At 45.9% G+C, this 25306-nt stretch overlaps 1 protein-coding gene across 1 annotated transcript in view; it reads right to left on the minus strand.

Moving 5' to 3' along the window:
- The window catches only part of LOC137355542 (adhesion G protein-coupled receptor L1-like), a 392986-nt gene that overhangs the window by 104310 nt on the left and 263370 nt on the right, over positions 1-25306 (minus strand). Inside the window, exons 5-9 of the mRNA XM_068020788.1 lie at positions 12118-12414; positions 11431-11534; positions 4756-4941; positions 1850-1888; positions 956-1139 (exon numbers count right to left, since the gene is read on the minus strand). Coding sequence (XP_067876889.1) covers positions 956-1139; positions 1850-1888; positions 4756-4941; positions 11431-11534; positions 12118-12414 — 810 coding nt within the window. The remainder of the gene's footprint in view (positions 1-955; positions 1140-1849; positions 1889-4755; positions 4942-11430; positions 11535-12117; positions 12415-25306) is intronic.

A 25306-nucleotide genomic window follows, 5' to 3' on the forward strand; every position in this document is an offset into this window, starting at 1 on the left:
CTGGGCTAGTGAGAGTCTATGATGGGGGGTCCACTGGGCTAGTGAGAGTTTATGATGGGGGGTCCACTGGGCTGGTGGGACAGTCTATGATGGGGGGATCCACTGGGCTAGTGAGAGTCTATGATGGGGGGGTCCACTGGGCTGGTGAGACAGTCTATGATGGGGGGGGGGAGGGTCCACTGGTCTGGTGGGGCAGTCTATGATGGGGAGGTCCACTGGGCTAGTGGGACAGTCTATGATGAGGAGGTCAACTGGGCTAGTGGGACAGTCTATGATGGGGGGGGGGGTCCACTGGGCTAGTGAGACAGTCTATGATGGGGGGGGGGTGGTTTCCACTGGGCTGGTGGGACAGTCTATGATGGGGGGGGGGTCAACTGGGCTAGTGGGACAGTCTATGATGGGGGGGGGGGTCAACTGGGCTAGTGGGACAGTCTATGATGGGGGGGGTCCACTGGGCTGGTGGGACAGTCTATGATGGGGGGGGCGTCAACTGGGCTGGTGGGACAGTCTATGATAGGGGAGGGGCGTCCACTGGGCTAGTGGGACAGTCAATGATGGGGGAGGGGTCACTGGGCCAGTCTATGATTGGGGGGGGGGGTGTTGTTGGGCCAGTGGGACAGTCTATGATGAGAGGGGGTGTCACTGAGCTAGTGGGACAGCCTAGGATGGGGGTCGCTGGGCTAGTGGGTCAGTCTATGATGGGGGTCGCTGGGCTAGTGGGTCAGTCTATGATGGGGGAGCGTCAGTGGGTTACTGGGACAGTCCATGATAGCGAGTCACTGGGGTAGGAGGCAGGGTCCAGGTTGTGCTCATTGGTATGTTCTGGTTTGGTTGGATAGAATGATGCCAATAGATTAGACATACAAGACATTACAATTATGGGATGCATCTCACTAAGGACCCAGGGCATCCGAGCAGGTCCCCAGCTGGTTGTTGCCACACAGTTGATACTCACCAACATTCTGAGTGGTGGCATTCACTTTAGCTGGTTCCTTGAGGTTGTCTGCCAGCAGGAAGGCCCCCTCCTCCAAGATGTCCAATAGCATGGTTGCCGTGTGAACCTGCTCCGTTGTGTTCATATCTTTCCAGGATTCCAGAGCTTCTGGTCTCAGCAGGTTATCCACAGTTTGCACAACAGCCTGGAACCAAATCACATCTGTATTTATAACAGGGACCTTAGGGTGGGGTTGTCAATGCTCCAGGATTGCTCTGAAGTCTCCAGGGATTAGTGAATAATCTCCAGGGCAGTGTGCAAGCACACTGGCCCATTCTGTCCCAGTACAGAGCACACTGGCCCAGTCTGTCCCAATGCAGAGCACACTGGCCCAGTCTGTCCCAGTGCAGGGCACACTGGCCCAGTCTGTCCCAGTGCAGGGCACACTGGCCCAGTCTGTCCCAGTGCAGGGCACACTGGCCCAGTCTGTCCCAGTGCAGGGCACACTGCCCCAGTCTGTCCCCAGTGCAGGGCACACTGGCCCAGTCTGTCCCAGTGCAGGGCACACTGGCCCAGTCTGTCCCAGTACAGAGCACACTGGCCCAGTCTGTCCCAGTACAGGGCACACTGGCCCAGTCTGTCCCAATTCCTGACATGCCAGCCTAGATTAGACTGTCAAGCCCTGGAGTGCATCTTAAACCCACAACCTTCCGATCCTCAGAGACAGTGCTACCAACTGAGCCAAGCTGACTTTTTAGGGGGAAAATATAGAGATGGAGAGGAAGGGGGAAGTGCTGGTAAGGTAGAGGCAGAGGAAGGATTAAGAATAAATATCTGGCACAGAGATGAAGCTTACAGAGAAAAATACGTTAATCAAGCATGAACACCAACACATTCACACGAGTGCTCACCTACCTCTATATATGCCCTGCAGGTCCTCTCCCGTCTTTGAATCTGTGGCCATTACATTTAGGGAAAGAGAGAAATAGCACAACATACGTCACTAAGTCTCAGAAGCTGCCAGTCATTACACATGTACAGAGGAAGATGCTACTACTGGGAGTTACCAGCTTCCCCACTCTAAATTCTCAATGTCCTGAGGTCTAATTTGTCCTACACACAGTGGGAGTGCCTGCATATGCAAGCAGTGCCTTCATTTTAAACTTACACAGGAGCATTGGGGACAGGAGTAGGTCACACAGGATCTCTAGCCTGCTCCATCATTCAATTAGTCCATGACTGATCTCTTTCTCAACCCACCTTACTCTCAATCCCTTGAAACCCTCACGTAACAAAAATCTATCGATCTCAGCCTTGAGAGCACCAATTGTCTCCGAGCAGCCTCAGCTTTTTGGCAGACAGAGTTCCAGATTTCTAATACACTTTGTGTGAACAAGTTTTTCCTGAATTTGTTGCTGAATGGCATAGCTATCATTTTAAGATTGTGCCTCCTTGATCTGGATTCCTCCCGCCAGAGGAAATAAATTATCTTTACCTATCTGGTCGAATACTATTACCACTTTAAACACCTTCATTAGATCATCCTGCAAACCTTCTATACTCAAGGGAATACAAGCCAAGTTTATGCAACCTCTCTTCACAATAACCCCCTCTAAATCTCGGTATCATTTTGGTGCATCTGTGCAGCAACCTCTCCAAGGCCAATGTATCCTTTCTGAGATGTAGTGGGCAAAAGTGAATGCAGTAGTCTTTTGTTTTCATTTGTTCATGGGATGTGAGCGTCGCTGGCAAGGTTTGTTGCCCATCCCCAATTGCCCTCGAGAAGGTGGTGGTGAGCCGCCTTCTTGAACCGCTGCAGTCCATCTGGTGTAGTACACCAACTGCTGTTAGGAAAGGAGTTGCGTCTGCTGCCCTTGTCCTTCTAGGTGGTAGAGGTCGCGGGTTTGGAAGGTGCTGTCGAAGGAGGCTTGGTGAGTTGCTGTGGTGCATCTTGTAGATGGTACACACTGCTGCCACTGTGCGTTGGTGGTGGAGGGAGTGAATGTTGAAGGGGGTGGATGGGTTGACAGTCAAGGGGGCTGCTTTGTCCTGGACGGTGTCGAGTTTCTTGAGTGTTGTTGGAGCTGCACTCATTCAGGCAAGTGGAGAGTATTCCATCACACTCCTGACTTGTGCTTTGTAGATGGTGGACAGGCTTTGGGGAGTCAGGAGGGTGAATTACTCGCTGCAGAATTCCTAATCTCTGATCTGCTCTTGTAGCCACAGCATTTATGTGGCAGTTTCTGGTCAAATGTAACCTCCCAGGATGTTGATAGCGGGGAATTCAGCTATGGTAATGCAATTGAACATCAAAGGGGAGATGGTTAGATTCTCTCTTGTTGGAGATGGTCATTGCCTGGCACTTGTGTTGGCGCAAATATTACTAGATGTGGTCTAACCCAAGCTCTGTATAGCTGAAGCATCATTTCCTCTCCTTTGTAATCAAGCCCCCTTGAGATGAAGGCCAACAGTCTTGTAGCCTCTTTGATTGCTTTCTGTACTAATCTACAAGCTTTTAAATCTCCCAAACCTCTTTGCTCCTCTACTGTTCCTAGTTTCTCACCATTTACCTCTTGGGCCCAGAGTGGATGACATCACAAATGTCGACATTGAACTCCATTTGACATAGTTTTATTCACCCACTGACTCTTCTATCCCCGCATTGCCAACCCTTTCTCTCCAATTCCTCATAACCACACAGATAAATAGTTCGATAATTTTTTTTGCACTAAAACAGGATTTTTCTTACTGCTATTTATGGAGGATGTTTGGAGAAATCATTCTTTCTATGTAAATGCATGAACATTAAAATGAATGGAAGGTTGCAGCCAGCAGCCACTTCCCAGCACCCAATCTGTACAAAAAACACTCATGTACTGTGATACCAAATCTTAAAAACTGCTGTTGTGAACTCAGTGAACAATCTTAACACACATTCCCCAACACTCTATATCTGCTGGCCTTCCTTTCTCTCTCTGGTCCCTTGATCTTTCTCTCTCATTGCCTCCATTCTTCCTCTGATCCTTTGATCTCTTCAACCTCTTACTCCAACAGAAAGGAGTGGGGTAGGGTGAGGTGGGATGGAGTGGGAGAGGCAGGGTTGGGATGAGGTAGGGTGGGGTGGGATGGATTGGGTTGGGATGGGATGGGATGAGGTGGGATGCATAGGGATGGGATGCAGTGGATTGGGGTGGGAAGGGATGAGGTGGGATGCGTAGGGATGGGATGGGCTGGATTGGGTTGGGATGGGATGAGGTGGATTGCGGTGGGGTGGGATGGGATGAGGTGGGATGGGGTGGGATGGATTGGGGTGGGATGCAAACTGCAGCTGGTCCGCTGCCGCTCATTTTCTACCTAAGAGTTAAAATTGACCCTCAATCTCACTCTCTCTTTCCCTTCTCTTTTTTTCTCTGTCTCCCTGGTCTGAGATTTCTCTCTCTCTTATATTACAAAGGTGACTACACTTCAAAGGTATACATTGGCTGTAAAATGCTTTGTGATGTCAGGAGGCCATGAAAGGTGCTATATAAATGCAAGCCTTTTTATTTTTTCCTCTTTCTCTCCCCCTCTTTCTATCTCAGCTCTATATTCTCCCTCTCTCTAGTCTGCATTTCCTCTCTCTCCCTGTTCTGCATTCTCTCTCTTTACTCTGCACTCTCTCTCATTACTCTGCATTCTTGCTCTCTTTGCTCGGAATTCTCTCTCTCTTTGCTCAGCATTCCCTTTCTTTCGCTCTTTCCCCTGCTCCTGAACTGGAAGCCCTGTGCATGCTGATTGTACCTGTAATGACAGATGTCAATATAAGGGAAAGTTACTCAAACCTTGTTGTAACTCCGTCCCGCCGACTCCTTGTCACTGGGTCTCAGAGACTGCAGCTGGGCATCGAGAATATCCAGTAACTGTTCCATCAGTTTGACAGAGGAGCTGACATCACCGGCATAAATCGGACCTCTTGTGTGACGGGACAGCTCATTCGCAATGTTAGCTGCATTTTCCCCACTCTTAATCTGTGGAGACAAGGCCCAAGTTAGACAAATTTGCACAGGAAGATCCAAGTCAGAAAAATCTGCAAAGGAAGCAGCCGTTGAACTCTTACTGTGTCTGTGCCCAAGTCATAAATGGTGGATGTGAATCAGAGACTCAGTAACTCCTTTCCCCCCCATCCCAGGAACCATGCTGTGCAGTCAGGGCTCTCGCCCTCCTGCTAACCCAGGATTTCAACCTTCGGTACAGGCTGTGGTGTTACAAGAAGGTGGCCGTTCATCTGAATGCCTGATGACGGCGAGGCTGTTTGACAGGTTTGGGTTTAACGAGTGGCCGGCTGCACATTCACGTGAACAGCAGATTGTGGTCTGACTATCAGGAGCCAAGTGAGTGATGGCTCTTGCAGGCTACGAGTTGCTGAAAGCAACCAGCTTCTCCTGAAGGCCGATCTGTGCAATGGAATAACAGCGCCCCCCCCCACCCCCGCCACCGCAAGTGGGGGTAGATGGTGGCATAGTGGTAATGCCAGTGAACTAGTAACCCAGAGGCCCAGGCTAATGCCTTGGTGACACGGGTTCAAATCTCACCATGGCAGTTGGTGGAATCTAAAATCAATTAATTATTAAAAATCTGGAATTGAAAGCCAGTCTCAGTAATGGTGCCATGAAACTATCATCAGTTCTCATAAAAACCCATCTGGTTCACTGAGGTCCTTTAGGGAAGGAAATCTGCCTTCCTTACCTGGTCTGGCCTACATGTGACTCCAGACCCACAGCAATGACTCTTAACTGCCCTCTCAAATGGCCTCGCAAGTCACTCAGTTGTCAAAGGCAATTAGAGATGGGCAACAAATGCCGGCCTTTCCAGCGATGCCCACATTCCATGAAAGAATGAAAAAAGAAACGGTTGGAATTACACTTGTCTAAGACTGGCACAGCAGTGCTTGCAACAATACCAAGGAGTGGACAATAAATGGGCAGTAGTTACTGCCAACAGTACTTAACTTAGAAAAGCAATTCGCTGAGCTTACCTAAAAGGGGGCAAATCATAGCATTTTACACCAGATAATGAGGCCATTTGGCCCATCATGCCTGTGCTGGCTCTTTTGAAAAAGCCATCCAACTCGTCCCACTTTCCCTGATCGTTCCCCGCAGCCATACAACTTTTTCCTTTTCAATTATTTATCCAATTGTATTGAAGCTGCTTCCAACAGCCTTTCAGGCAGTGCATTCTAAATCATATCAACTCACTGTGCAAAAGAAATTTGCCTCATCTCCCCTCTGGTTCTTTGGCCAATTGTCTTAAATCAGGTGACTTCTGGTTAACGACTCTCTTGCCAGTAGAATTTCTATTTGCTGTCAGGACGTGGGCAAAATTGACGAGGATGGATTTACTACCCATCCCAAGAAGGTGGTGGTGGGACTCCTCCTTGAGCTGCTGTAGCTCTTGTGTTGATGATACTTAAGAAATTCCAAGATATTATAGAATATATAGAATAATACAGTGTAGAAGAGGACCTTCGGCCCATCGTGTCTGCACCGATGCATTAAAGACACCTGACCTGTCTACCTAATCCCATTTGCCAGCACTTGGCCCATAGCCTTGAATGTTATGACGTGCCAAATGCTCATCCAGGTACTTTTTAAAGGATGTGAAGCAACCCACCTCCACCACCCTCCCAGGCAGTGCATTCCAGACCGTCACCACCCTCTGGGTAAAACAGTTCTTCCTCAAATCCCCCTTAAACCTCCTGCCCCTCACCTTAAACTTGTGTCCCCTCGTAACTGACCCTTCAACTAAGGGGAACAGCTGCTCCCTATCCACCCTGTCCACGCCCCTCATAATCTTGTACACCTCGATCAGGTCACCCCTCAGTCTTCTCTGCTCCAGCAAAAACAACCCAAGCCTATCCAACCTCTCTTCATAGCTTAAATGTTCCAACCCAGGCAACATCCTGGTGAATCGCCTCTGCACCCCCTCCAGTGCAATCACTTCCTTCCTATAATGTGGCGACCAGAATTGCACACAGTACTCCAGCTGTGGCTTTACCAAAGTTCTATACAACTCCAACATGACCAACATGTCCAATATTGATCCAGCAATGATGAAGGGACAGAGATATATGCAACTTGGAGGGATATGTTGGCTGCGTCATTGCTGTTAGGTTTGTTGGCTCTTCTCTTATCACTGAAAGTTGGTAAAAACTCAGAGGGCATTAAAGAGTTAACCACACAATGTGGGACTGGAGACCAGATAGGTTTTTAAACAAACAAAACAAAAACTTTTGGCTACAATTTCAGTACTTGCTATGTCAGGATTTGAACTCATTATCTCTTCTTTGCTAGTCTATTATTGTAACTACTGGGCTATCCTATCCAACAGGAAATTAATTATACTTAATCATCTGTATCCTATTCAGTGAACTCCAAAATATTGTTTTTTACCCCTACAAGTGACCAACTCAGGTTTTCTTAAAATATTCATGTTTAATCTTATATTTATTTTGTGTTACGAAAGAGCTTCCATTTTTTAATATTTTATTTTTGAGGACTTGTGTGAAAACTGAAAAGATTCCAAGGATGTGTTTTTTTAAAAATCAAGTTCACTGAAAGGACACTTGAGACGTTGTTTGAAAACAACCTGTGCTGTAAATCATGTACTTTACACTCAATAAACAACAGAAACCTTGGCGACCCGTCTGGAAGATGTTTACAGAGAAGCCACATGCCAAGGTTTATGGAGGTCAGGAAGTTGACTTTCTGTTTGGGGTGTGACCCGTTTTGAAGATAGTTGGAGATCAACTTGCCAAGGAAAAAACAACTCAGCTCACCTCTTTCTCTACCTCTGTGAAGAATCCCTGCAAAGATCCAGTATGGGAGAACTAAAATCCCTGGTGCTTAAACTCTCCTGAGAAGCTGTAAAAACCTGCCAGCTTAATTCTCAATGCCACCTGAAAAGAACTGCTTTAGAAAAGATCCCGGTGACCCGTCACCGTATACAAGGACACCAGACCAAAAGGGACAACTGACTTCCTTCCATATCTTCTCTTTTTTCTTCAAGAATTAGCAGGTATTTGGCCAAAGTATTCTTTTTTTGTAACAGACCTCCGTAGAGAGAATTTCTGTATTTTTTTCCAGAGTGTGTGTGTGTGTGTGTGTGTGTGTGTGTGTGTGTGTGTGTGTGTGGGTGTGTGTGTGTGGTGTGTGTGTGTGTGTGTGTGTGTGTGTGTAATTTAAAATGGGAACTTTAAATATTTCAATCTGTGTGTTAATGCTTTGCTTTGTTACTGGATAAGTCTTGTTTGATAATAAACTGATAATTTTGTTTATTAAAGAAACCTGGTTGGTGCACTATATTATGGGATAACAAGTAGAATATATGAATGACCGTATCGGTAACTGGGTAAACATTTTCCAAATATATGTTGTGACCTGCGGAGAAGTGGGACTAGAAAAGAAAGTGCATTCCTCCCATCTCGGTCATAACTTTTGTAATTAATATACTTTAATTGCAAAAAAATGAGAAAAGCACAAATTTTGCCCATGAGCATGGGTGACTCTTGCTGACTCAACGGTTTTGGATGCTGTGCCTTTGGCAATTTACATAAATCAGCAGAAACGCGCCATGGAACCCTCTCTGTTATACACATTCTTGTGTATCTGCCTCTTCATAGGAACATGGGGAGATATTCAGCCCCTGTTCCACCATTCAACTGGATTCTGCCTGATCTGTATCTTAACTCTATCTAACTGCCTTGGTTCTGTATCTGTCCATGACAGTATTGGTAGGAGTGACCACCGCACAGTCTTTGTGGAGACAAAGTCCCGTCTTCACATTGAGAATACCCTCCATCGTGTTGTGTGGCACGACGACTGTGCTAAATGGGATAGACTTCGAACAGATCTAGCAACTCAAAACTGGGCATCCATGAGGCACTGTGGAGCCATCAGCAGCAGCAGAATTGTACTCAACTACTGTAATTTCATGGCCCAGCATATCCCCCACTCTACCATTACCATCAAGCCGGGGGACCAATCCTGGTTCAATGAAGAGTGCAGGAGGGCATGCCAGGTGAAGCTGCAACCCAGGACTACTTGTATGCCAAATAGCATAAGCAGCATGCGACAGACAGAGCTAAGCGATCCCAGAACCAACGGATCAGATCTAAGCTCTGCAGTCCTGCCACATCCAGTCGTGAATGGTGGTGGACAATTAAACAACTAACAGGAGGAGGTGGCTCCACAAATATCCCCATTCTCAATGATGGAGGAGCCCAGCACATCAGTGCGAAAGATAAGGCCGAAGCATTTGCAACAATTAGCCAATTTGATTCACTCCGCTTGATATCAAGAAACGACCGAAGGCACTGGATACTGCAAAGACTATGGGACTTGACAACATTCTGGCAATAGTACTGAAGATCTGTGCTCCAGAACTTTCTGTGCCCCTAGCAAAGCTGTTCCAGTACAGCTACAACACTGGCATCTACCCGGCAATGTCCAGGTAGGTCCTGTACACAAAAAGGCAGGATACAACCCGGCCAATTACCGCCCCATCAGTCTACTCTCAATCATCAGTAAAGTGATGGAAAGTGTCATCAACAGTGCCATCAAGCGGCACTTGCGTAGCAATAACCTGCCCAGTGATGCTCAGTTTGGGTTCCGCCAGGGCCACTCAGCTCCTGACCTCATTACAGCCTTAGTTCAAACATGGACAAAAGAGCTGAACTCAAGAGGTGAGGTGAGAGTGACTACCCTTGTCATCAAGGCAGAATTTGACCGAGTATGGTATGAAGGAGCCCTAGCAAAACTGGAGTCAATAGGAATCAGGGGGAAAACACTCCATTAGTTGGAGTCATACCTAGCGCAAAGGAAGATGGTTGTGGTTGTTGGAGGTCAATCATCTCAGCTCTGGGACATCACTGCGGGAGTTCCTCAGGGTAGTGTCCTAGACCCAACCATCTTCAGCTGCTTCATCAATGACCTTTCTTCAATCATAATGTCAAAAGTGGGGATGTTCGCTGATGATTGCACAATGTTCAGCACCTTTTGGGATACCTCAGATACTGAAGCATACCGTGTAGAAATGCAGCAAGACCTGGACAATATCAAGGCTTGGGCTGACAGGTGACAAATAACATTTGCGCCACACAAGTGCCAGGCAATGACCATCTCCAACAAGAGAGAATCTAACCATCTCCCCTTGACATTCAATGGTATTACGATCGCTGAATCCCCCACTATCAACATCCTGGGGGGTTACCATTGACCAGAAACAGAACTGGAGTAGTCATATAAATACCGTGGCTACATGGGCAGGTCAGAGGCTAGGAATCCTGAGACGAGTAACTCACCTCCTGACTCCCCAAAGCCTGTCCACCATCTACAAGGCACAAGTCAGGAGTGTGATAGAATATTCTCCACATGCCTGGATGGGTGCAGCTCCAACAACATTCAAGAAGCTCAACATCCAGGACAAAGTAGCCTGCTTGATTGTCACCCCATTCACAAACATTCACTCCCTCTACCACCGAGGTACAGTGGCAGTAGTGTGTACCATTTACAAGATGCACTGCAGCAACACACCAAGGCTCCTTTGACAGTACCTTCCAAATCCACAACCTCTACTACCTAGAAGGACAAGGGCAGCAGATGCATGGGAACACCACCACCTGCAAGTTTCCTTCCAAGCCACACACCCTCCTGACCTGGAACTATATCGCCCGTTCCTTCACTGTCACTGGGTCACAATCCTGGAACTCCCTAATAGCACTGTGGGTGTACCTACCCCAGATGGACTGCAGCGGTTCAAGAAGGTGGCACACCACCACCTTCTCAAGGGCAATTGGGGATGGTCAATAAATGCTGGCCTAGCCAGCAGCGCCCACATCCCATGAATGAATAAAAAAAAAAATCCTTGCCAGGAAAAATCTATCAATCTCAGTTCTGAAATTTTCAGTTGACCCTCCAGCCGCAGCAGCTTTTTGAGGGAGAGTGTTCCGGATTCCCTCTACCCTTCATGTGAGGAAATGCTTCCTAACATCATCCCTGAATGGCCTGGCTCTAATTTTAAGGTTATGTCCCCCCGGCTTTGTTCTGGACTCCCCCACCAGAGGAAATAGTTTCTCTCAATCTACCCTATCAACTACTTTAATCATCTTAAGCAGCTCAGTTCGATCACCCCTTAATCCTCTATACTCAAGGAAATACATGCCAAGTCTATGCAACCTGTCTTTATAATTTAACCCTTTTAGCCCCAGTAACATTCTAAACTGCCTCGAAGGCTAATATATCCGTCCTGAGGTGCAATGCACAGAACGGAACACAGCACTCCAGACGGGGTCTAAGCAGAACTTTGTATCATTTACTTAAATTCCACCCCTTTGTATTCCAGCACTCAACATGAAGGCCAACATTCCATTAGCCTTTTTAACTAAATTTTTGTACCTGTCCACTAGCTTTTAGTGATTTCTGTATTTGGACCCCAAAGTCTCTCTTCTCCTCCACAGTTACCTTTTGTGCCACCTGGTTTACCCAGGGCGAGGTGCAATTGCTGAGGTCGGGTCCTCTGGTGCTCCAGAGTCCAAGTGAAACCAGGCAGAGGTAGGAGGCGATACCTGTAACACAGACAAACAGTTATAACGGGTACATGGAGTTATCGCCACGATTGTACATCTGCCTCAATCGGGTCACTACAAGCTCTGCACTTGAAGTGTTTATCGCACAGCCACTTTATTACTACAGGAATTTAATTGCACATGAAATGCTTGGGCATTGAATTCTAACTGGAGGGTTTTAGCTGCTGCCATTCTTCCCCTCACACTGCTGCCCTTGTCCTTCAAGGTGGTAGAGGTTTTGGATTTGGAAGGTGCTGTCGAAGGAGCCTTGGCGAGTTGCTGCAGTGCATCTTGTAGATGGTACACACTGCAGCCACTGTGTGCCAGTGGTGGAGGGAGTTGATATTTAAGGTGGTGGATGGGCTGCTGATTGAGCAGACAGCCCTGGGAACTGAGGTTCTGGTGCCAGGCAGTGCTGGGAACTGAGAACCCGGTGCTAGGCAATGTTTAGACATAACTATTTTGTGTGTTAGACAGATCAGGGGTTGATTGTTCATGAACATCAGCACAATAGGCAGCAGCAAACAATCCTTCTAACCAGTACATTTCTTACTGTTCCAGTTTATTAAAGCAAGCCTCATACCTTTAGTCCCCTTGGGGCATGGTCGCTCCACCAGTACACCTTGCTGTGTCGATGGCCATTTTATGCCTCTGGCCTCTGTCGGCTCGCAGTATCTCTGTGGCAAAGGCAGTTGGTTGGATAAAGGTGTCCGTCTCGTGTTGGGGACATTGGGAGTGATGGGGCGCTGGTCCGGTACCAGTTGGTTGATTGCACCCACGGCGATGGTGGTCAGCGGAGCTTTCCTGGTGGTGGTCGTCGTGGTTACTGTGGTCGGCTTCGCTGCAGGCGTGCTGCTTGTGGAAGGCACCGTGACTTGTGCTAAAAAAAAACAGAACTCGCTGACTAGTGTCTACGCCAACCATCACAAAATGCCAGCTCAAAGCACAACTAATAGATTTATTGAAATTCTACCAAGGCAAAGAAGGGAAGAAAGAATTTCATTTTAAAAAGCACCTTTCACAATCTCAGGATGTGTCAAGGTACTTTATAGCCAGCAAAGCACTTTTGAAGTGTTGTCATTTTGTAATGTAGGCAATGTACCAAACAATTTTGCACAGCAAGTTCCCTCAAGCAGTGATATTTTTAATTCGTTTGTGGGCATCACTGGCTAGGCCAGCATTTATTGCCCTTGAACTGAGTGGCTTGCTCAGCCATTTCAGAGGACATTTAAGAGTCAACCACATGGAATCACATGTAGGCCAGACCAGGTGAGGATGGCAGATTTCCTTCCCTAAAGGACATGAGTTAACCAGATGGGTTTTTACAACAATCAACAATGGTTTCATAGTCACCATTTGACTAGCTTTTAATTCCAGATTTATTAATTAAATTCAAATTCCATCATCTGCCATGGTGGGATTTGAACCCATATCCCCAGAGCACTAGCCTGGGCTCTGGAGTACTATTCCAGTGACATTACCACCACACCACCACCTCCAGTGATATAAGAAAGACTAGATAATCTGCTTTAGTGATGGTGGGGAGATCACCCTGCTCTTCTTCAATACTGAAATGGGATATTTTGTATCCACCTGGGGTTTAACGTCTCATCTGAAAGACGGCACTTCCGACATGCAGCACTCCCTCAGTACTGCTATGGAATATCACCCTAAATTAGGCAAATAGCACAATCCTGTAAAAACACTCACAATCCCTCTTAGTCCCATTGAGATTTCTCTCAATCTCACAGAATTTCCCCAATGACCCTGCATGAGTGAAACACAAGACTCTCCCAATGCAAGTTACATTCGAGCCAACAAGAGAGAATCCAACCATCTCCGCTTGATATTCAATGGTATTACCATCGCTGAATCCCCCACTATTAACATGCTGGGGGGGAGGTACCATTGACCAGAAATTGAATTGGACCAGTCATATAAGTACCGTGGCTACAAGAGCAGGTCAGACGCTGGGAATTTCGTGGCGAGTAATTCACCTCCTGACTCCCCAGTGCCTGATCACCATCTACAAGGCACAAGTCAGGAGTGTGATGGGACATTCTCCACTTGCCTGGATGGGTGCAGCTCCAACAACATTCAAGAAGCTCGACACCATCCAAGACAAAGCAGCCGGCTTGATTGGCAACCCATCCATAACCTTCAACATTCACTCCACCACCTACGCATGGTAGCAGCAGTGTGTACCATCTACAAGATGCACTGCAGCAACTCACCAACGCTCCTTCGACAGCACCTTCCAAACCCACAACCTCTACCCCGTAGAAGGACAAGGACAGCAGATGCATGGGAACACCACCACCTACAAGTTCCCCTCCAAGCCACACAACATCTAGACTTGGATCTATATTGCCGTTCCTTCACTGCCGCTGGGTCAAAATCCTGAAGTCCCTTCCTAATAGCACTGTGGGTGTACCTACACTAGATGGACTGCAGCAGCAAGAAAGCAGCTCACCACCACCTTCTTAAGGTCAATTAGGGATGGGCAATAAATACTGGCCTAGCCAGTGACGCCCACAGCCTGTGAAACAATATAAAGAAAATCCTACAGATGTGACGACTCCAACCAGTTGTGTTTTGGGAAATAGCCAACGGCTGTTCCCAGAGGTTGTAGGAATCCCAGAATCCCGTCTGGGGAGGCAGCCAATGTTGGAGTGGAGAAGATTTGTTATACTTCAGACTAACAGTCACAAGCAGGTCACCCCACAGACAGTAGGAGTTCAAGATACAAGGTGGGTGGCCATCTGGAAGACGAGCAAGAAGCAGGAGGTGCAAGGGTCTTTGGGGTGTGTGCCACTCTCAAACAGATAGGGTTAGATAGGGTGGATAGTGAGAGTCTTTTTCCTCGGATGATGATGGCAAACACGAGGGGACATAGCTTTAAGTTGAGGGGTGATAGATATAGGACAGATGTTTGAGGTAGTTTCTTTACTCAGAGAGTAGTAGGGGCGTGGAACGCCCTGCCTGCAACAGTAGTAGGCTTGCCAACTTTAAGGGCATTTAAGTGGTCATTGGATAGACATATGGATGAAAATGGAATAGTGTAGGTCAGATGGTTTCACAGGTCGGCGCAACATCGAGGGCCGAAGGGCCTGTACTGCGCTGTAATGTTCTAATGTTCTAAAGATACTCAACAGTGGACGATACCCTGAAGGAGTACAGTCCAGATGGCACCGACTGGACTGGGGGGCAAGGGACTGTACAGGAGGGAGTAGCAAAGTGTTGTAATGCGGTTGTATTAGGTGATTCCATAGTCAGGGGACAGACAGGCATTTCTGTAACAGTTATCGTGAGTCCCATATGGTGTGTTGCCTCCCTGGTGCCAGGGTAAAGGACCTCACGGAGAGGGTGCAGGATATTCTTCAGGGGGAAGGGAGTGAGCCAGAAGTTGCGGTACATGTTGGTACTAACGACATAGCAAGGGCAGGTATTGAGGTCCTACGGTCAGATTTTCAGGAGCTGGGAAGTTAAAGAGTAGGTCCTCGAAGGTAGTAATCTCTGGATTACTCCCAGTGCCACTTGCTAGCGAGAGTAGAAATAGGAAGATAGGGAGGATCAATGCATGGCTTGAGGCATGGAGCAGGAGGGAGGGCTTCAGATTCTTGGGGCATTGGCACCAGTTCTGGTGCAGGAGGCACCGATTAAAAAGGGACGGGTTGCACCTCAACAGGACTGGGACCAATGTCTTCACGGGGAGGTTCATTAATATGGTTGGGGAGGGTTTAAACTAAATTGGCAGGGGGATGGGCACCAGCATATAGAAGTAGAAAAGAGGAATAAGGTGCAGAATGAGAGAGGGCTGAACAGTACTAGAGAAGAGAGGAGTTCCATATTAGATAGGAGCAGACTGAGAAGGGCTACGAGGACTGCAAAGACAGGATTACAATGCATGTGTGCAAACACAAAGTGTAGTGAATAAGGTTGGTGAGCTACAAGTACAAATAGCAGTATGTGAATATGATGTAGTGGTAATAACGGAAACATGGCTTAAAAATGGTGCGGACTGGGCACTTAATATACAAGGATATAAATTGTTCAGAAAAGATAGGGAAGGAAAAAAGGCAGGTGGGGTGGCAGTACTGATTAAGGAAGACATTGTAGTGTTGGAAAGGGAGGATGTCATTGAAGGGGCAAGGATAGAATCCATTTGGTTAGAGTTAAGAAGCAAAAAAAGGGTATGATAACGCTATTAGGGGTATTCAATAGGCCTCCAAGTAGTGAGAGAGAGATAGATGAACAAATCTGCAGGGAAATCACAGAGATGTGCAAGAACTATAAAGTGGTGATATTGGGGGACTTTACCCGAATATCGATCGGGATAACTTTAGAGCAAAGGGAAAAGAGCGGGAGGAATTTCTGGATTGTGTTCTGGAGAAACTTCCTTGATCAATATGTTATTTGCCCAACTAGGAAGGAGGCATTGCTGGACCTGGTGCTGGGAAATGAGGTGGGCCAAGTGTCTGTGGGGGAGCACTTGGGTCAGAGTGATCACCGTATCACAAGGTTTAGATTAGTAATGCGGAAAAGCAAGGAGTGATATAAGGTAGAACAGCTAGATTGGAAGACGACTAATTTCAATGCGATGAGAAGGGATCTTGCCAGGATAAAATGGAACCAAAGACTGACAGGAAAATTTGTAACGGAACAATGGGTCATCTTTAAGGAAGAGATGCTTCAGATACATTCCAACAATGGCAAAAGGTAGGGGAACCAAAAACAGAGCTCCTTGGATGACGAGGGAGATAGAGATTATGGAGAAACAAAATAACAGAGTGCATGATGCATATCAGGTGAATTCTTTAAGTGAGAACCAGGCCAAATACAATGTTGAGAGGGGAGGTGAAGAGGAAAATAAGACTGGCAAAGAGAGAATATGAGAATAGAGGGCAGTCAACATAAAAGGAAACCCCAAAATCTTCTACTGGCATGTAAATAGCGAGTAGGTATTAAGAGGTGGAGTGGGGCATATTAGGGACAAAAAGGGTGATATATGCTGAGAGGCACAGGGCAAGGCTAGAATACTTAATGGGTACTTGTATCAGTGTTTACTAAGGAAAAGGAACCTGACAAAATACTGGTGGCAGCAGAGAGAGCAGAGCCAATGGATAGGGTAAAAATTGAGAACGAGGAGGTACTGGAAAGGCTGACAATGCTTAGGGTAGATAAGTTGCCTGGTCCAGATGGCTTCCATCCTGGGTTGCTAAAGGAAGTGGGGATAGAGATAGTGGAAGGGCTTGCCATAATCTTCCAATCTTCCCTAGATAGAGGGGCGGTGCCAGAGGATTGGAAAGTGGCAAATGTGACACGCTTATTCAAGAAAGGGTGTAAGGACAGTCCTAGCCACTACAGGTCAGTTAGTGTAACATCAGTGGTGGGTAAGGTTTTAGAAACAATAATCAGGGGAAAAAATCAACAGACACTTGGAGAGGTTAATTAAGGATAGCCACCACAGATTTGTAAAAGGCAGACCATGCTTGACTAATCTAATTGAATTTTTTGATGAAGTAACAGAGAAGGTTGATGAAGGGAATGCAGTGGATGTTGTCTATATGGATTTTAAAAAAACATTTGATAAAGCACCATATTAAAAGGCTGGTTAACAAAATTGAGGCACATGGAACAGGAGGGTCAGTGTCTAATTGGATAAAAAAATTGGCTTAAGGAGAGAAAACAGCAAGTTGTTGTAAATTTTTAATTTTTTTATTTAGAGAGACATCACTGAAACAGGCCCTTCGGCCCACCGAGTCTGTGCCGACCAAGAACCACCCATTTATACTAACCCTACAGTAATCCCATATTCCCCACCACCTATCTACACTAGGGGCAATTTACAATGGCCAATTTACCTATCACCTGCAAGTCTTTGGCAGTGGGAGGAAACCGGAGCACCCGGCGAAAACCCACGCAGTCACAGGGAGAACTTGCAAACTCCGCACAGGCAGTACCCAGAATTGAACTCGGGTCCCTGGAGCTGTGAGGCTGCAGTGCTAACCACTGCGCCACTGTGCCACCCTGGTTGTTCTTTAGACTGGGGGATTGTAGACAGTGGTGTTCCCCAAGATTTAGTGCTGGGACCACTGCATTTTTTGCGATATATAAATGACCTGGATCTTGGAATACAGAGTAGAATTTCAAAATTTACTGATGATAGAAAACTTGGAGTGGCAAACAATGAGGAGATAACTGCATGCAACAGGATATAGATAGGCTAGCCTAATGGGCAGACAGGTGGCAGGTGGAATTTAATACAGACAAGTGTGAGGTGATGCACTTTGGCGGAAGGGATAGGGAGAGGCAATATAGACTTAATGGCACAGTTCTAAAGAGTGTACAGGGACAGAGGGACCTGGGGGTGCATGTGCATCGATCTTTGAAGATGGCAGATCATATTGAGGAGTGGTTATTAAAGCATATGGGATCTTGGGTTTCATAAATAGAGGCACAGAGTACAAATGGAGGGAGGTTATGCTGAACCTTTATAAAGCTCTGGTTAGGCCCCACTAGAGTACTGCGTCCGGTTCTGCTCACAACACTTTAGGAAGGATGTGAGGGTCCTTGAGAGGGTGTAGAGGAGATTTACCAGAATGGTTCCAGGGATGGGGGATTTTAGTTACAGGTTTAGGTTGGAAAATACTGGAGTTGTTCTCCCTGGAGGAAAGGAGATCGAGGAGAGGTGCACAAGGTTATGACAGGCTTGGATAAGTTAGACAAGGAAAAACTGTTCCCATCAGCTGCTGGTACAAGGACTAGGGAACACAGATTGAAGGTTTTGGGCAAGAGATGCAGGGGGAACATGAGGAAGAACTTTTTTTTATGCAGCGAGTGGAAATGACCTGGAACACATTGCTCTTGAGGGTGGTGAAAGTGGAGACAATGATTTCAAAAGGAAATTGGATGGGCGCTTAAACGGAACTAAACTTTGCAGGGCTATGGGGATCAAGTGGGGCAGTGCGACTGACTGGATGGCTCTTTTGCGAGCCGGCATGGACTCGATGGACCAAATGGCCTCCTTCTATGCCCATTTTTAGCTGTATTAATAAAATGACACCAAGTTACGTATCAAGGATTTTTTTTAAAAGTAAATGAATTACATTCTAAAACACTGCCCAATTGCGCTGTTCATGGCAGACCTTACATTCGGTGCTATACAACTGAGTTGGAGCAGACACTTGAGATAAAACACATCCAAAACTAACGCAACTTGGAGCGCAATTTTTGTCTGGATCACGGATTGTGCCCAAAGTGAAAACTCCACCCTCATGAGTCTGACTGTCCAAATGTGACAGAAACCATGAGAATTGTATATTCCATCCTTTGTCTCTCCTTACACCTCCAATCCAGTCCAGCTACAATACTGTCCAGAGAGGACAAACCTCACTGAGGCTTCTTAATTATCAAGATGTATTATAAGAGATGGGACTCTAGATTTTAACAAAGCTTGGACTTATGGTTAATTTGATCGAGGTTTATATGAAGGGAATAAATAGTTGCGTTCCGGTTGACAGTTTGTTCCAGACGGTTAAAGAGGACCAGGGCATGCAATCTCAAATTATGTTAAGGTCAGAACTATGTTTGCTGTCAGGTTATGCTTCTTTTCCCAAAGAATAGCGGACCTGTGGAACAGCTTCCTGACTCATGTAGGGGACTCTGATTTACTGAATTCCTTCAAGCAAATGGCTGAATCTGCTCCTGGATAGGGCGGAGAGCACCTCAGACCGAAGGTAGGTACTGCAGAAGATTAATCAGGACTAAGATGATCTCCTGGACTGGTTTTGATTGCTGAGGGGGCATCGAAGAGGAAATTTCCAGAGCCTCCTCCCCCAAAACCTAGGGTTTATCTAATTTTCCCTCTCTCTCAGGAGATCAAATGCTTTTAGATGGAATAGGGAGTGTAAATATTGTGATACATAAGGTATCCCACAGAATTACAGAATCGTTGCAGTGCAGAAGGAGGCCATTCGGCCCATCATGTCCCCACCCACTCTCTGCCTTCTCCCCATAACCCTGCACATTCTTCATTTTCATATAACAGTCTAATGCCCTTTTGAATGCTTCAATTAAACCTGTCTCCACCACGTTCTCAGGCAGCGCATTCCAGACCCTAATCGCTCGTGCATGAAAAAGATTTTCCTCATGTCACTTTTGCTTCTCTTACCCAATACTTTAAATCTGTGCCCTCTCGTTCTTGATCCTTTCACGAGTGCGAACAGTCCAGACCCCTCATGATTTTGAATACCTCTATCAAATCACCTCTCAGCCTGCTTTTCTCCAAGGAAAACAGTCCTAACTTCTCCAATCTGTCTTCATAACTGAAGTTCCTCATCCCTGGAACCATTCTCGTGAATCTTTTCTGTACTCTCTACAATGCCCTCACATCTTTCCTCAAGTGAGGCGCCCAGAACTGGACTCAATACTCCAGCTGAGGCCATACTAGTGTCTTATACAAGTTCAACATAACTTCCTTGCTCTTGTACTCTATGCCCCTATTAATAAAACCCAGGGTACTGTATGCTTTATTAACCGCTCTCTCAACCTGTGCTGCCACCTTCAATGACTTATGCACATATACACCCAGGTCCCTCTGCTCCTGCACCCCCTTTAGAATTGTACCCTTTATTCTATATTGTCTCTCCATGTTCTTCCTGCCAAAATGAATCACTTCACATTCCTCTGCATTGAACTTCATCTGCCACCTGTCTGCCCATTCCACCAACTTGTCTATGTTGTTTTGAAGTTTTACACTATCGTCCTCACAGTTCACAATGTTTCCAAGTTTCGTATCATTTGCAAACTTTGAAATTGTGCCCTGCACACCAGGGTCTGGGTCATTAATATATATCAGGAAAAGCAAGGGTCCCAAAACTGATCCCTGGGGAAGGCCACTACAAATCTTCCTCCAACCTGAAAAACATCCATTAACCACTACTCTTTGTTTCCTGTCACTCAGCCAATTTCATATCCATGTTGCTACCATCCCTTTTATTCCATGAGCTACAAGTTTGCTCACAAGTTTGTTGTGTGGCACTGTATCAAACGCCTTTTGAAAGTCCATGTACACCACATCAACAGCATTGCCCTCATCAACCCTCTCTATTACCTCCTCAAAAAACTCCAGCAAGTTAGTTAAACATGATTTTCCCTTAAGAAATTCATGCTGGCTTTCCTTAATTAACTCGCATTTATCCATATGACTAATAATTTTGTCCCAAATTATTTTTTCTAAGTGTTTTCCCACCACTGAATTTAAACAGACTTGCCTATAATTGCTGGGCTTATCTTTACACCCTTTTTTGAACAAGGGTGTAACATTTATAGTTCTCCAGTCCTCTGGCACCAGCCCCGAGTCTAAGGAACGCTGAAAAATTATGGCCAGTGCCTCTGCGATTTCCACCCTCACTTTCCTCAGTATCCTTGGATGCATCTCATCTGGTCCTGTACGTTAAGTACAGACAGCCTATCTAATACTTCCTCTTTATCAATTTTAAACCCCTCTAGTGTCTGACTTAACTCCTCTTTCAACGTTACCTTGGTTTGCATCTTCTTCCTTGGTAAAGACAGATGCAAAGTATTCATTTAATACCTCAGCTGTGCCCTCTGCCTCCATGTGTAAATCCCCTTTCTGGTCCCTAATCGGCCCCACTGCTCCTTTTACCAACCTTTTACTATTTATACGCCTATAGAAAACTTTGGGATTTCCTTTAATGCTAGCTGCCAGTCTCTTTTCATGCTCTCTCTTTGCTTTTTCACTTCCCCTCTGGACATTCTATATTCAGCCTGGTTCTCAATAGTATTTTCTACCTGGCATCTGTCATAACCACACTTCTTCTTCTTCATCTTAATATTTACCTGTTTTGTCATCTAGGGAGCTCAGGATTTGTTTGCCTTACTTTTCCCTTTGAGGGAACATACCTTGACTGTGCCCGAACTATCTCTTCTTTGAAGGTAGCCCATTGTTCATCAACAGGTTTTCCTGCCAGCTTGTGATTCCAATTTATTCGCCCCAGCTCCATTCTTACCCCATTGAATTTGGATTTCCCCCAGTTAATTATTCTTAACCTGGATTGCTCTTTGTCCTTTTCCGTAGTCAGCCTAAACCTTATGATACAATGATCACAATCCCCTAAATGCTCTCCTGCTGACACTTGATCCACTTGGCCCACCTCATTCCCAATAACCAGGTCTAGCAGTGCCTCATTTCTCATTGGACTAGCAACATACTGTTGTAGAAAATTTTCCTGAACATTTATGTATGGCAGGCTGGAGGGACCAGAGGGATTTCGTTCCCTGTCCATCATTGTTTGTATGTTATATACAAAGTATTAAATTACATATATCAATTCACCCAGACCATTACTTCAAGAGAAGAGATCATGGCCTGAAAAATTCCCACCCTGTCCCAAATCCCAGGAACCAGTTCATTCACATAATTAGTTGGGTTGGGCACCAGCACTTGCAAGGTGAACGAATGGTGCCAGTCCTTGCCCATCCTGACCCGCTCTCCCATGACAGAGTGGTGCTTTGATGCTCTGTCTGAAGATCCTGAGGCCCAACTAAGTCAACAGAATTTTAAATTCTTTTGTCTTTGGCATCCAATTGATTAATTCCAGTGCTAGAGAAACAATCCCTCCCCTTAGAAGAGAGAAAAGAACTTGTGCCTTTCAAGGCCTTGGATGTCCCAAAGAGCTTTACAGCCAATAAAGTACTTTTGAAGTGTAATCACTGTAGGAAATATGGCAGCTAATTTGCACACAGCAAGCTCCCACAAACAACAGTGTGAGAATGGCCAGATAATCTGTTTTAGTGATGTTGGTTGAGGGATGAATATTGGATTTTCTCCGATATACTGTCATGGGAACTTATACATCCACCTGAGAGGATGGATGGGTCTGTCGTGGATATGCACTGGATATCCTCTCGGGTTCAACATCAGTCGTCACTTTTGCAAGTGGATCCTGCGTCCCCTATGATCAGGAGTTTGCCACAGTTATTCTGACATCTTAAGCAAGACTTCAAAATGCCAATAGTCCTGCACTGTAATGCTTGTGGACACTAAAGCAGTCATGATTTGGACAGACACCAACAACACTGTTCTCTTGAAGGTCTTCAGTCACTAGAGGATATGTTTTCTCAGTAGCTTCAGGGAGAGTGGAAACACAGGCTTTCAAGGTAAAGACATTCAGGGAGGTCTAAGTAAGACCTTTTAAATATGTAGCGTAGCGACGATTTCTGCAATGCCTGACTCAAAGAGCCTCCAGTGTGGCCTCTTGCATGTTCCCCACCTCCCCTTATCAAGGGGAAGCTACATAAACACATGAGAAAGGAATGGAGGTTTTTAAAAAAATTCTTTCATTGGATGTGGCTAGGCCAGTATTTGCTGCCCATCTCTAATTGCCCTCAAGAAGGCGGTGGTGATCTGCCTTCTTGAACCGCTGCAGTCCATCTGGTGAAGGTACACCCACAGTGCTGTTAGGAAGGAAGTTCCAGTTTTTGACCCAGCCATAGTGAAGGAATGGCAATGTAGATCCAACTCGGGATGATGTGCAACTTGGAGGTGGTGTTCCCATGCAGCTGCTGTCCTTGTCCATTAGTTGGTAGAGGTTGCGGGTTTGAAAGGTGCTGTAGAAGGGGCCTTGGTTAGGTTTTGCAGTGCATCTTGTAGATGGTACACACTGCTGCCACTGTGCATTGTTAGTGGAGGGAGTGAATGTTTAAAGTGGAGGATGGGAATGCCGATCAAGTGGGCTGCTTTGTCCTGGATGGTGTCAAACTTCTTGAACATTGTTGGAGCTGTACTCATCCAGGCAAGTGGAGAGTATTCCATCACACTCCTGACTTGTGCCTTGTAGTTGGTGGACCATAGAACCATAGAAAGTTTATGCTGCAGAAAGAGGCCAGCTGAAAAAACTAGCCGCCCATTCTAACACCACCTTTGAGCACCTGGTCCGTAGCCTTGAAATTTACAGCACTTCAGGTGCAGGTCCAGGTACCTTTTAAATGAGTGGACGGTTTCTGCCTCCACCACCGATCCGGGTGGTGAATCCCAGACACCTACCACCCTCTGAATGAAAAAGGTTTTCCTCATGTCTCCTCTAATCCTTCTACCAATCACCTTAAATCTGTGTGCCCTGGTAATTGCTCGGGGGAACATGTTATTCCTGTCTACTCTATCTAAGCCCCTCATAACTTTGTACACCTCAATTAAGTCCCTCTTCAGCCTCCTCTGTTCTAAGGAAAACAACCCTAGCCGATCCAATCTTTCTTCATAGCTGCAACTTTCAAGCCCTGGCAACATTCTTGCAAATCTCCTCTGCACTCTCTCCAGATCAATTATGTCCTTCCCGCCATGAGGTGACCAGAACTGTACGCAATACTCCAGCTGTGGCCCAACCAGTGTTTTATACAGTTCCAGCATCACATCCCTGCTTTGTATTCTATACCTCGGCCAATAAAGGAAAGCATTCCATATGCCTTCTTCACCACTTTATCTACCTGTCCTGCCACCTGTGGACATGCACTACAAGGTATCTCACTTCTTCTACCCCTCTCAATATCCTCCCGTTTATTGTGTATTCCCTTGCTTTGTTTGCCCTCTCAAAATGTATTACCTCATACTTCTCTGGATTGAATTCCATTTTCTACTTTTCCGCCCACTCAACCAAACCATTGATATCATTCAGGAGTCTACAGCTATCCTCTTCACTATCAACTACACAGTCAATTTTTGTGTCATCTGCAAATTTCCAATCATGCCTCCCATATTTAAGTCTACATCATTAATCTATACCACAATTAGCAAGGGACCCAACACTGAGCCCTGTGGAACGCCACTGGAAGCCACTCTCTATTCGCAAAACCATCTGTCGACCATTACCCTTTGTTTCCTGTCACTGAGCCAATTTTGGATCCAACTCACCACATTCCCCTGTATCCCACAGGCTTTTATTTTTCTGACCAGTCTGCCATGTGGGACCTTGTCAAATGCCTTACTAAAATCCATGTCGACAACATCCACTGCACTACCCTCATCAATCCTCCTCGTTACTTCCTCAAAACATTCAATTAAGTTAGTAAGACACAACCTTCCCTTAACAAATCCATGTTGACTATCCCTGATTAATCCATGCCTTTCTAAGTGACATTTTATCCTCTCTCAGAATTGATTCCAATAATTTGCCCACCACCGAGGTCAGACTGACTGGTCGAGAATTATTTGGCCTGTCCCTCGCACCCTTTTTAAACAATGGTACAACGTTTGCAGACCTCCAATCCCCTACTACCTCATCTGCATCTAGTGAGGATTTGAAGATGATTCTCACAGCATCAGCTATTTCCTCCCTGGCTTCCTTTAACAACCTGGGATACAATTCATCTGGCCCTGGTGATTTATTCACTTTCAGGATGTCAGATACGCTAGTACTTCCTCTCTCATTATGCTTATCCTAACCAATATTTCACACTCCTCCTCTTTTACTACAATGTCTACATCATCCCTCTCCTTTGTGAAGACAGAGACAGAGTACTCATTAAGAACCCTGCCCACATCTTCTGCATCCATGCATAGGTTCCCTTGTATATCTATGATAGGAACTACCCTTTCCTTAGTTATCCACTTGTTAATGTACTGATAAAACATTTTTGGGTTTTCCTTGATTTTTACCTGCCACTATTTTTTCATTTCTTCTCTTTACTTTCCTAATTTCCTTTTTTACTTCACCCCTGCACTTTCTATACTTCTCCAGGCTTTCTAAAGTATT

Source organism: Heterodontus francisci, chromosome 43, assembly GCF_036365525.1.
Source record: "Heterodontus francisci isolate sHetFra1 chromosome 43, sHetFra1.hap1, whole genome shotgun sequence".
Classification (NCBI taxonomy): Eukaryota; Metazoa; Chordata; class Chondrichthyes; order Heterodontiformes; family Heterodontidae; genus Heterodontus; species Heterodontus francisci.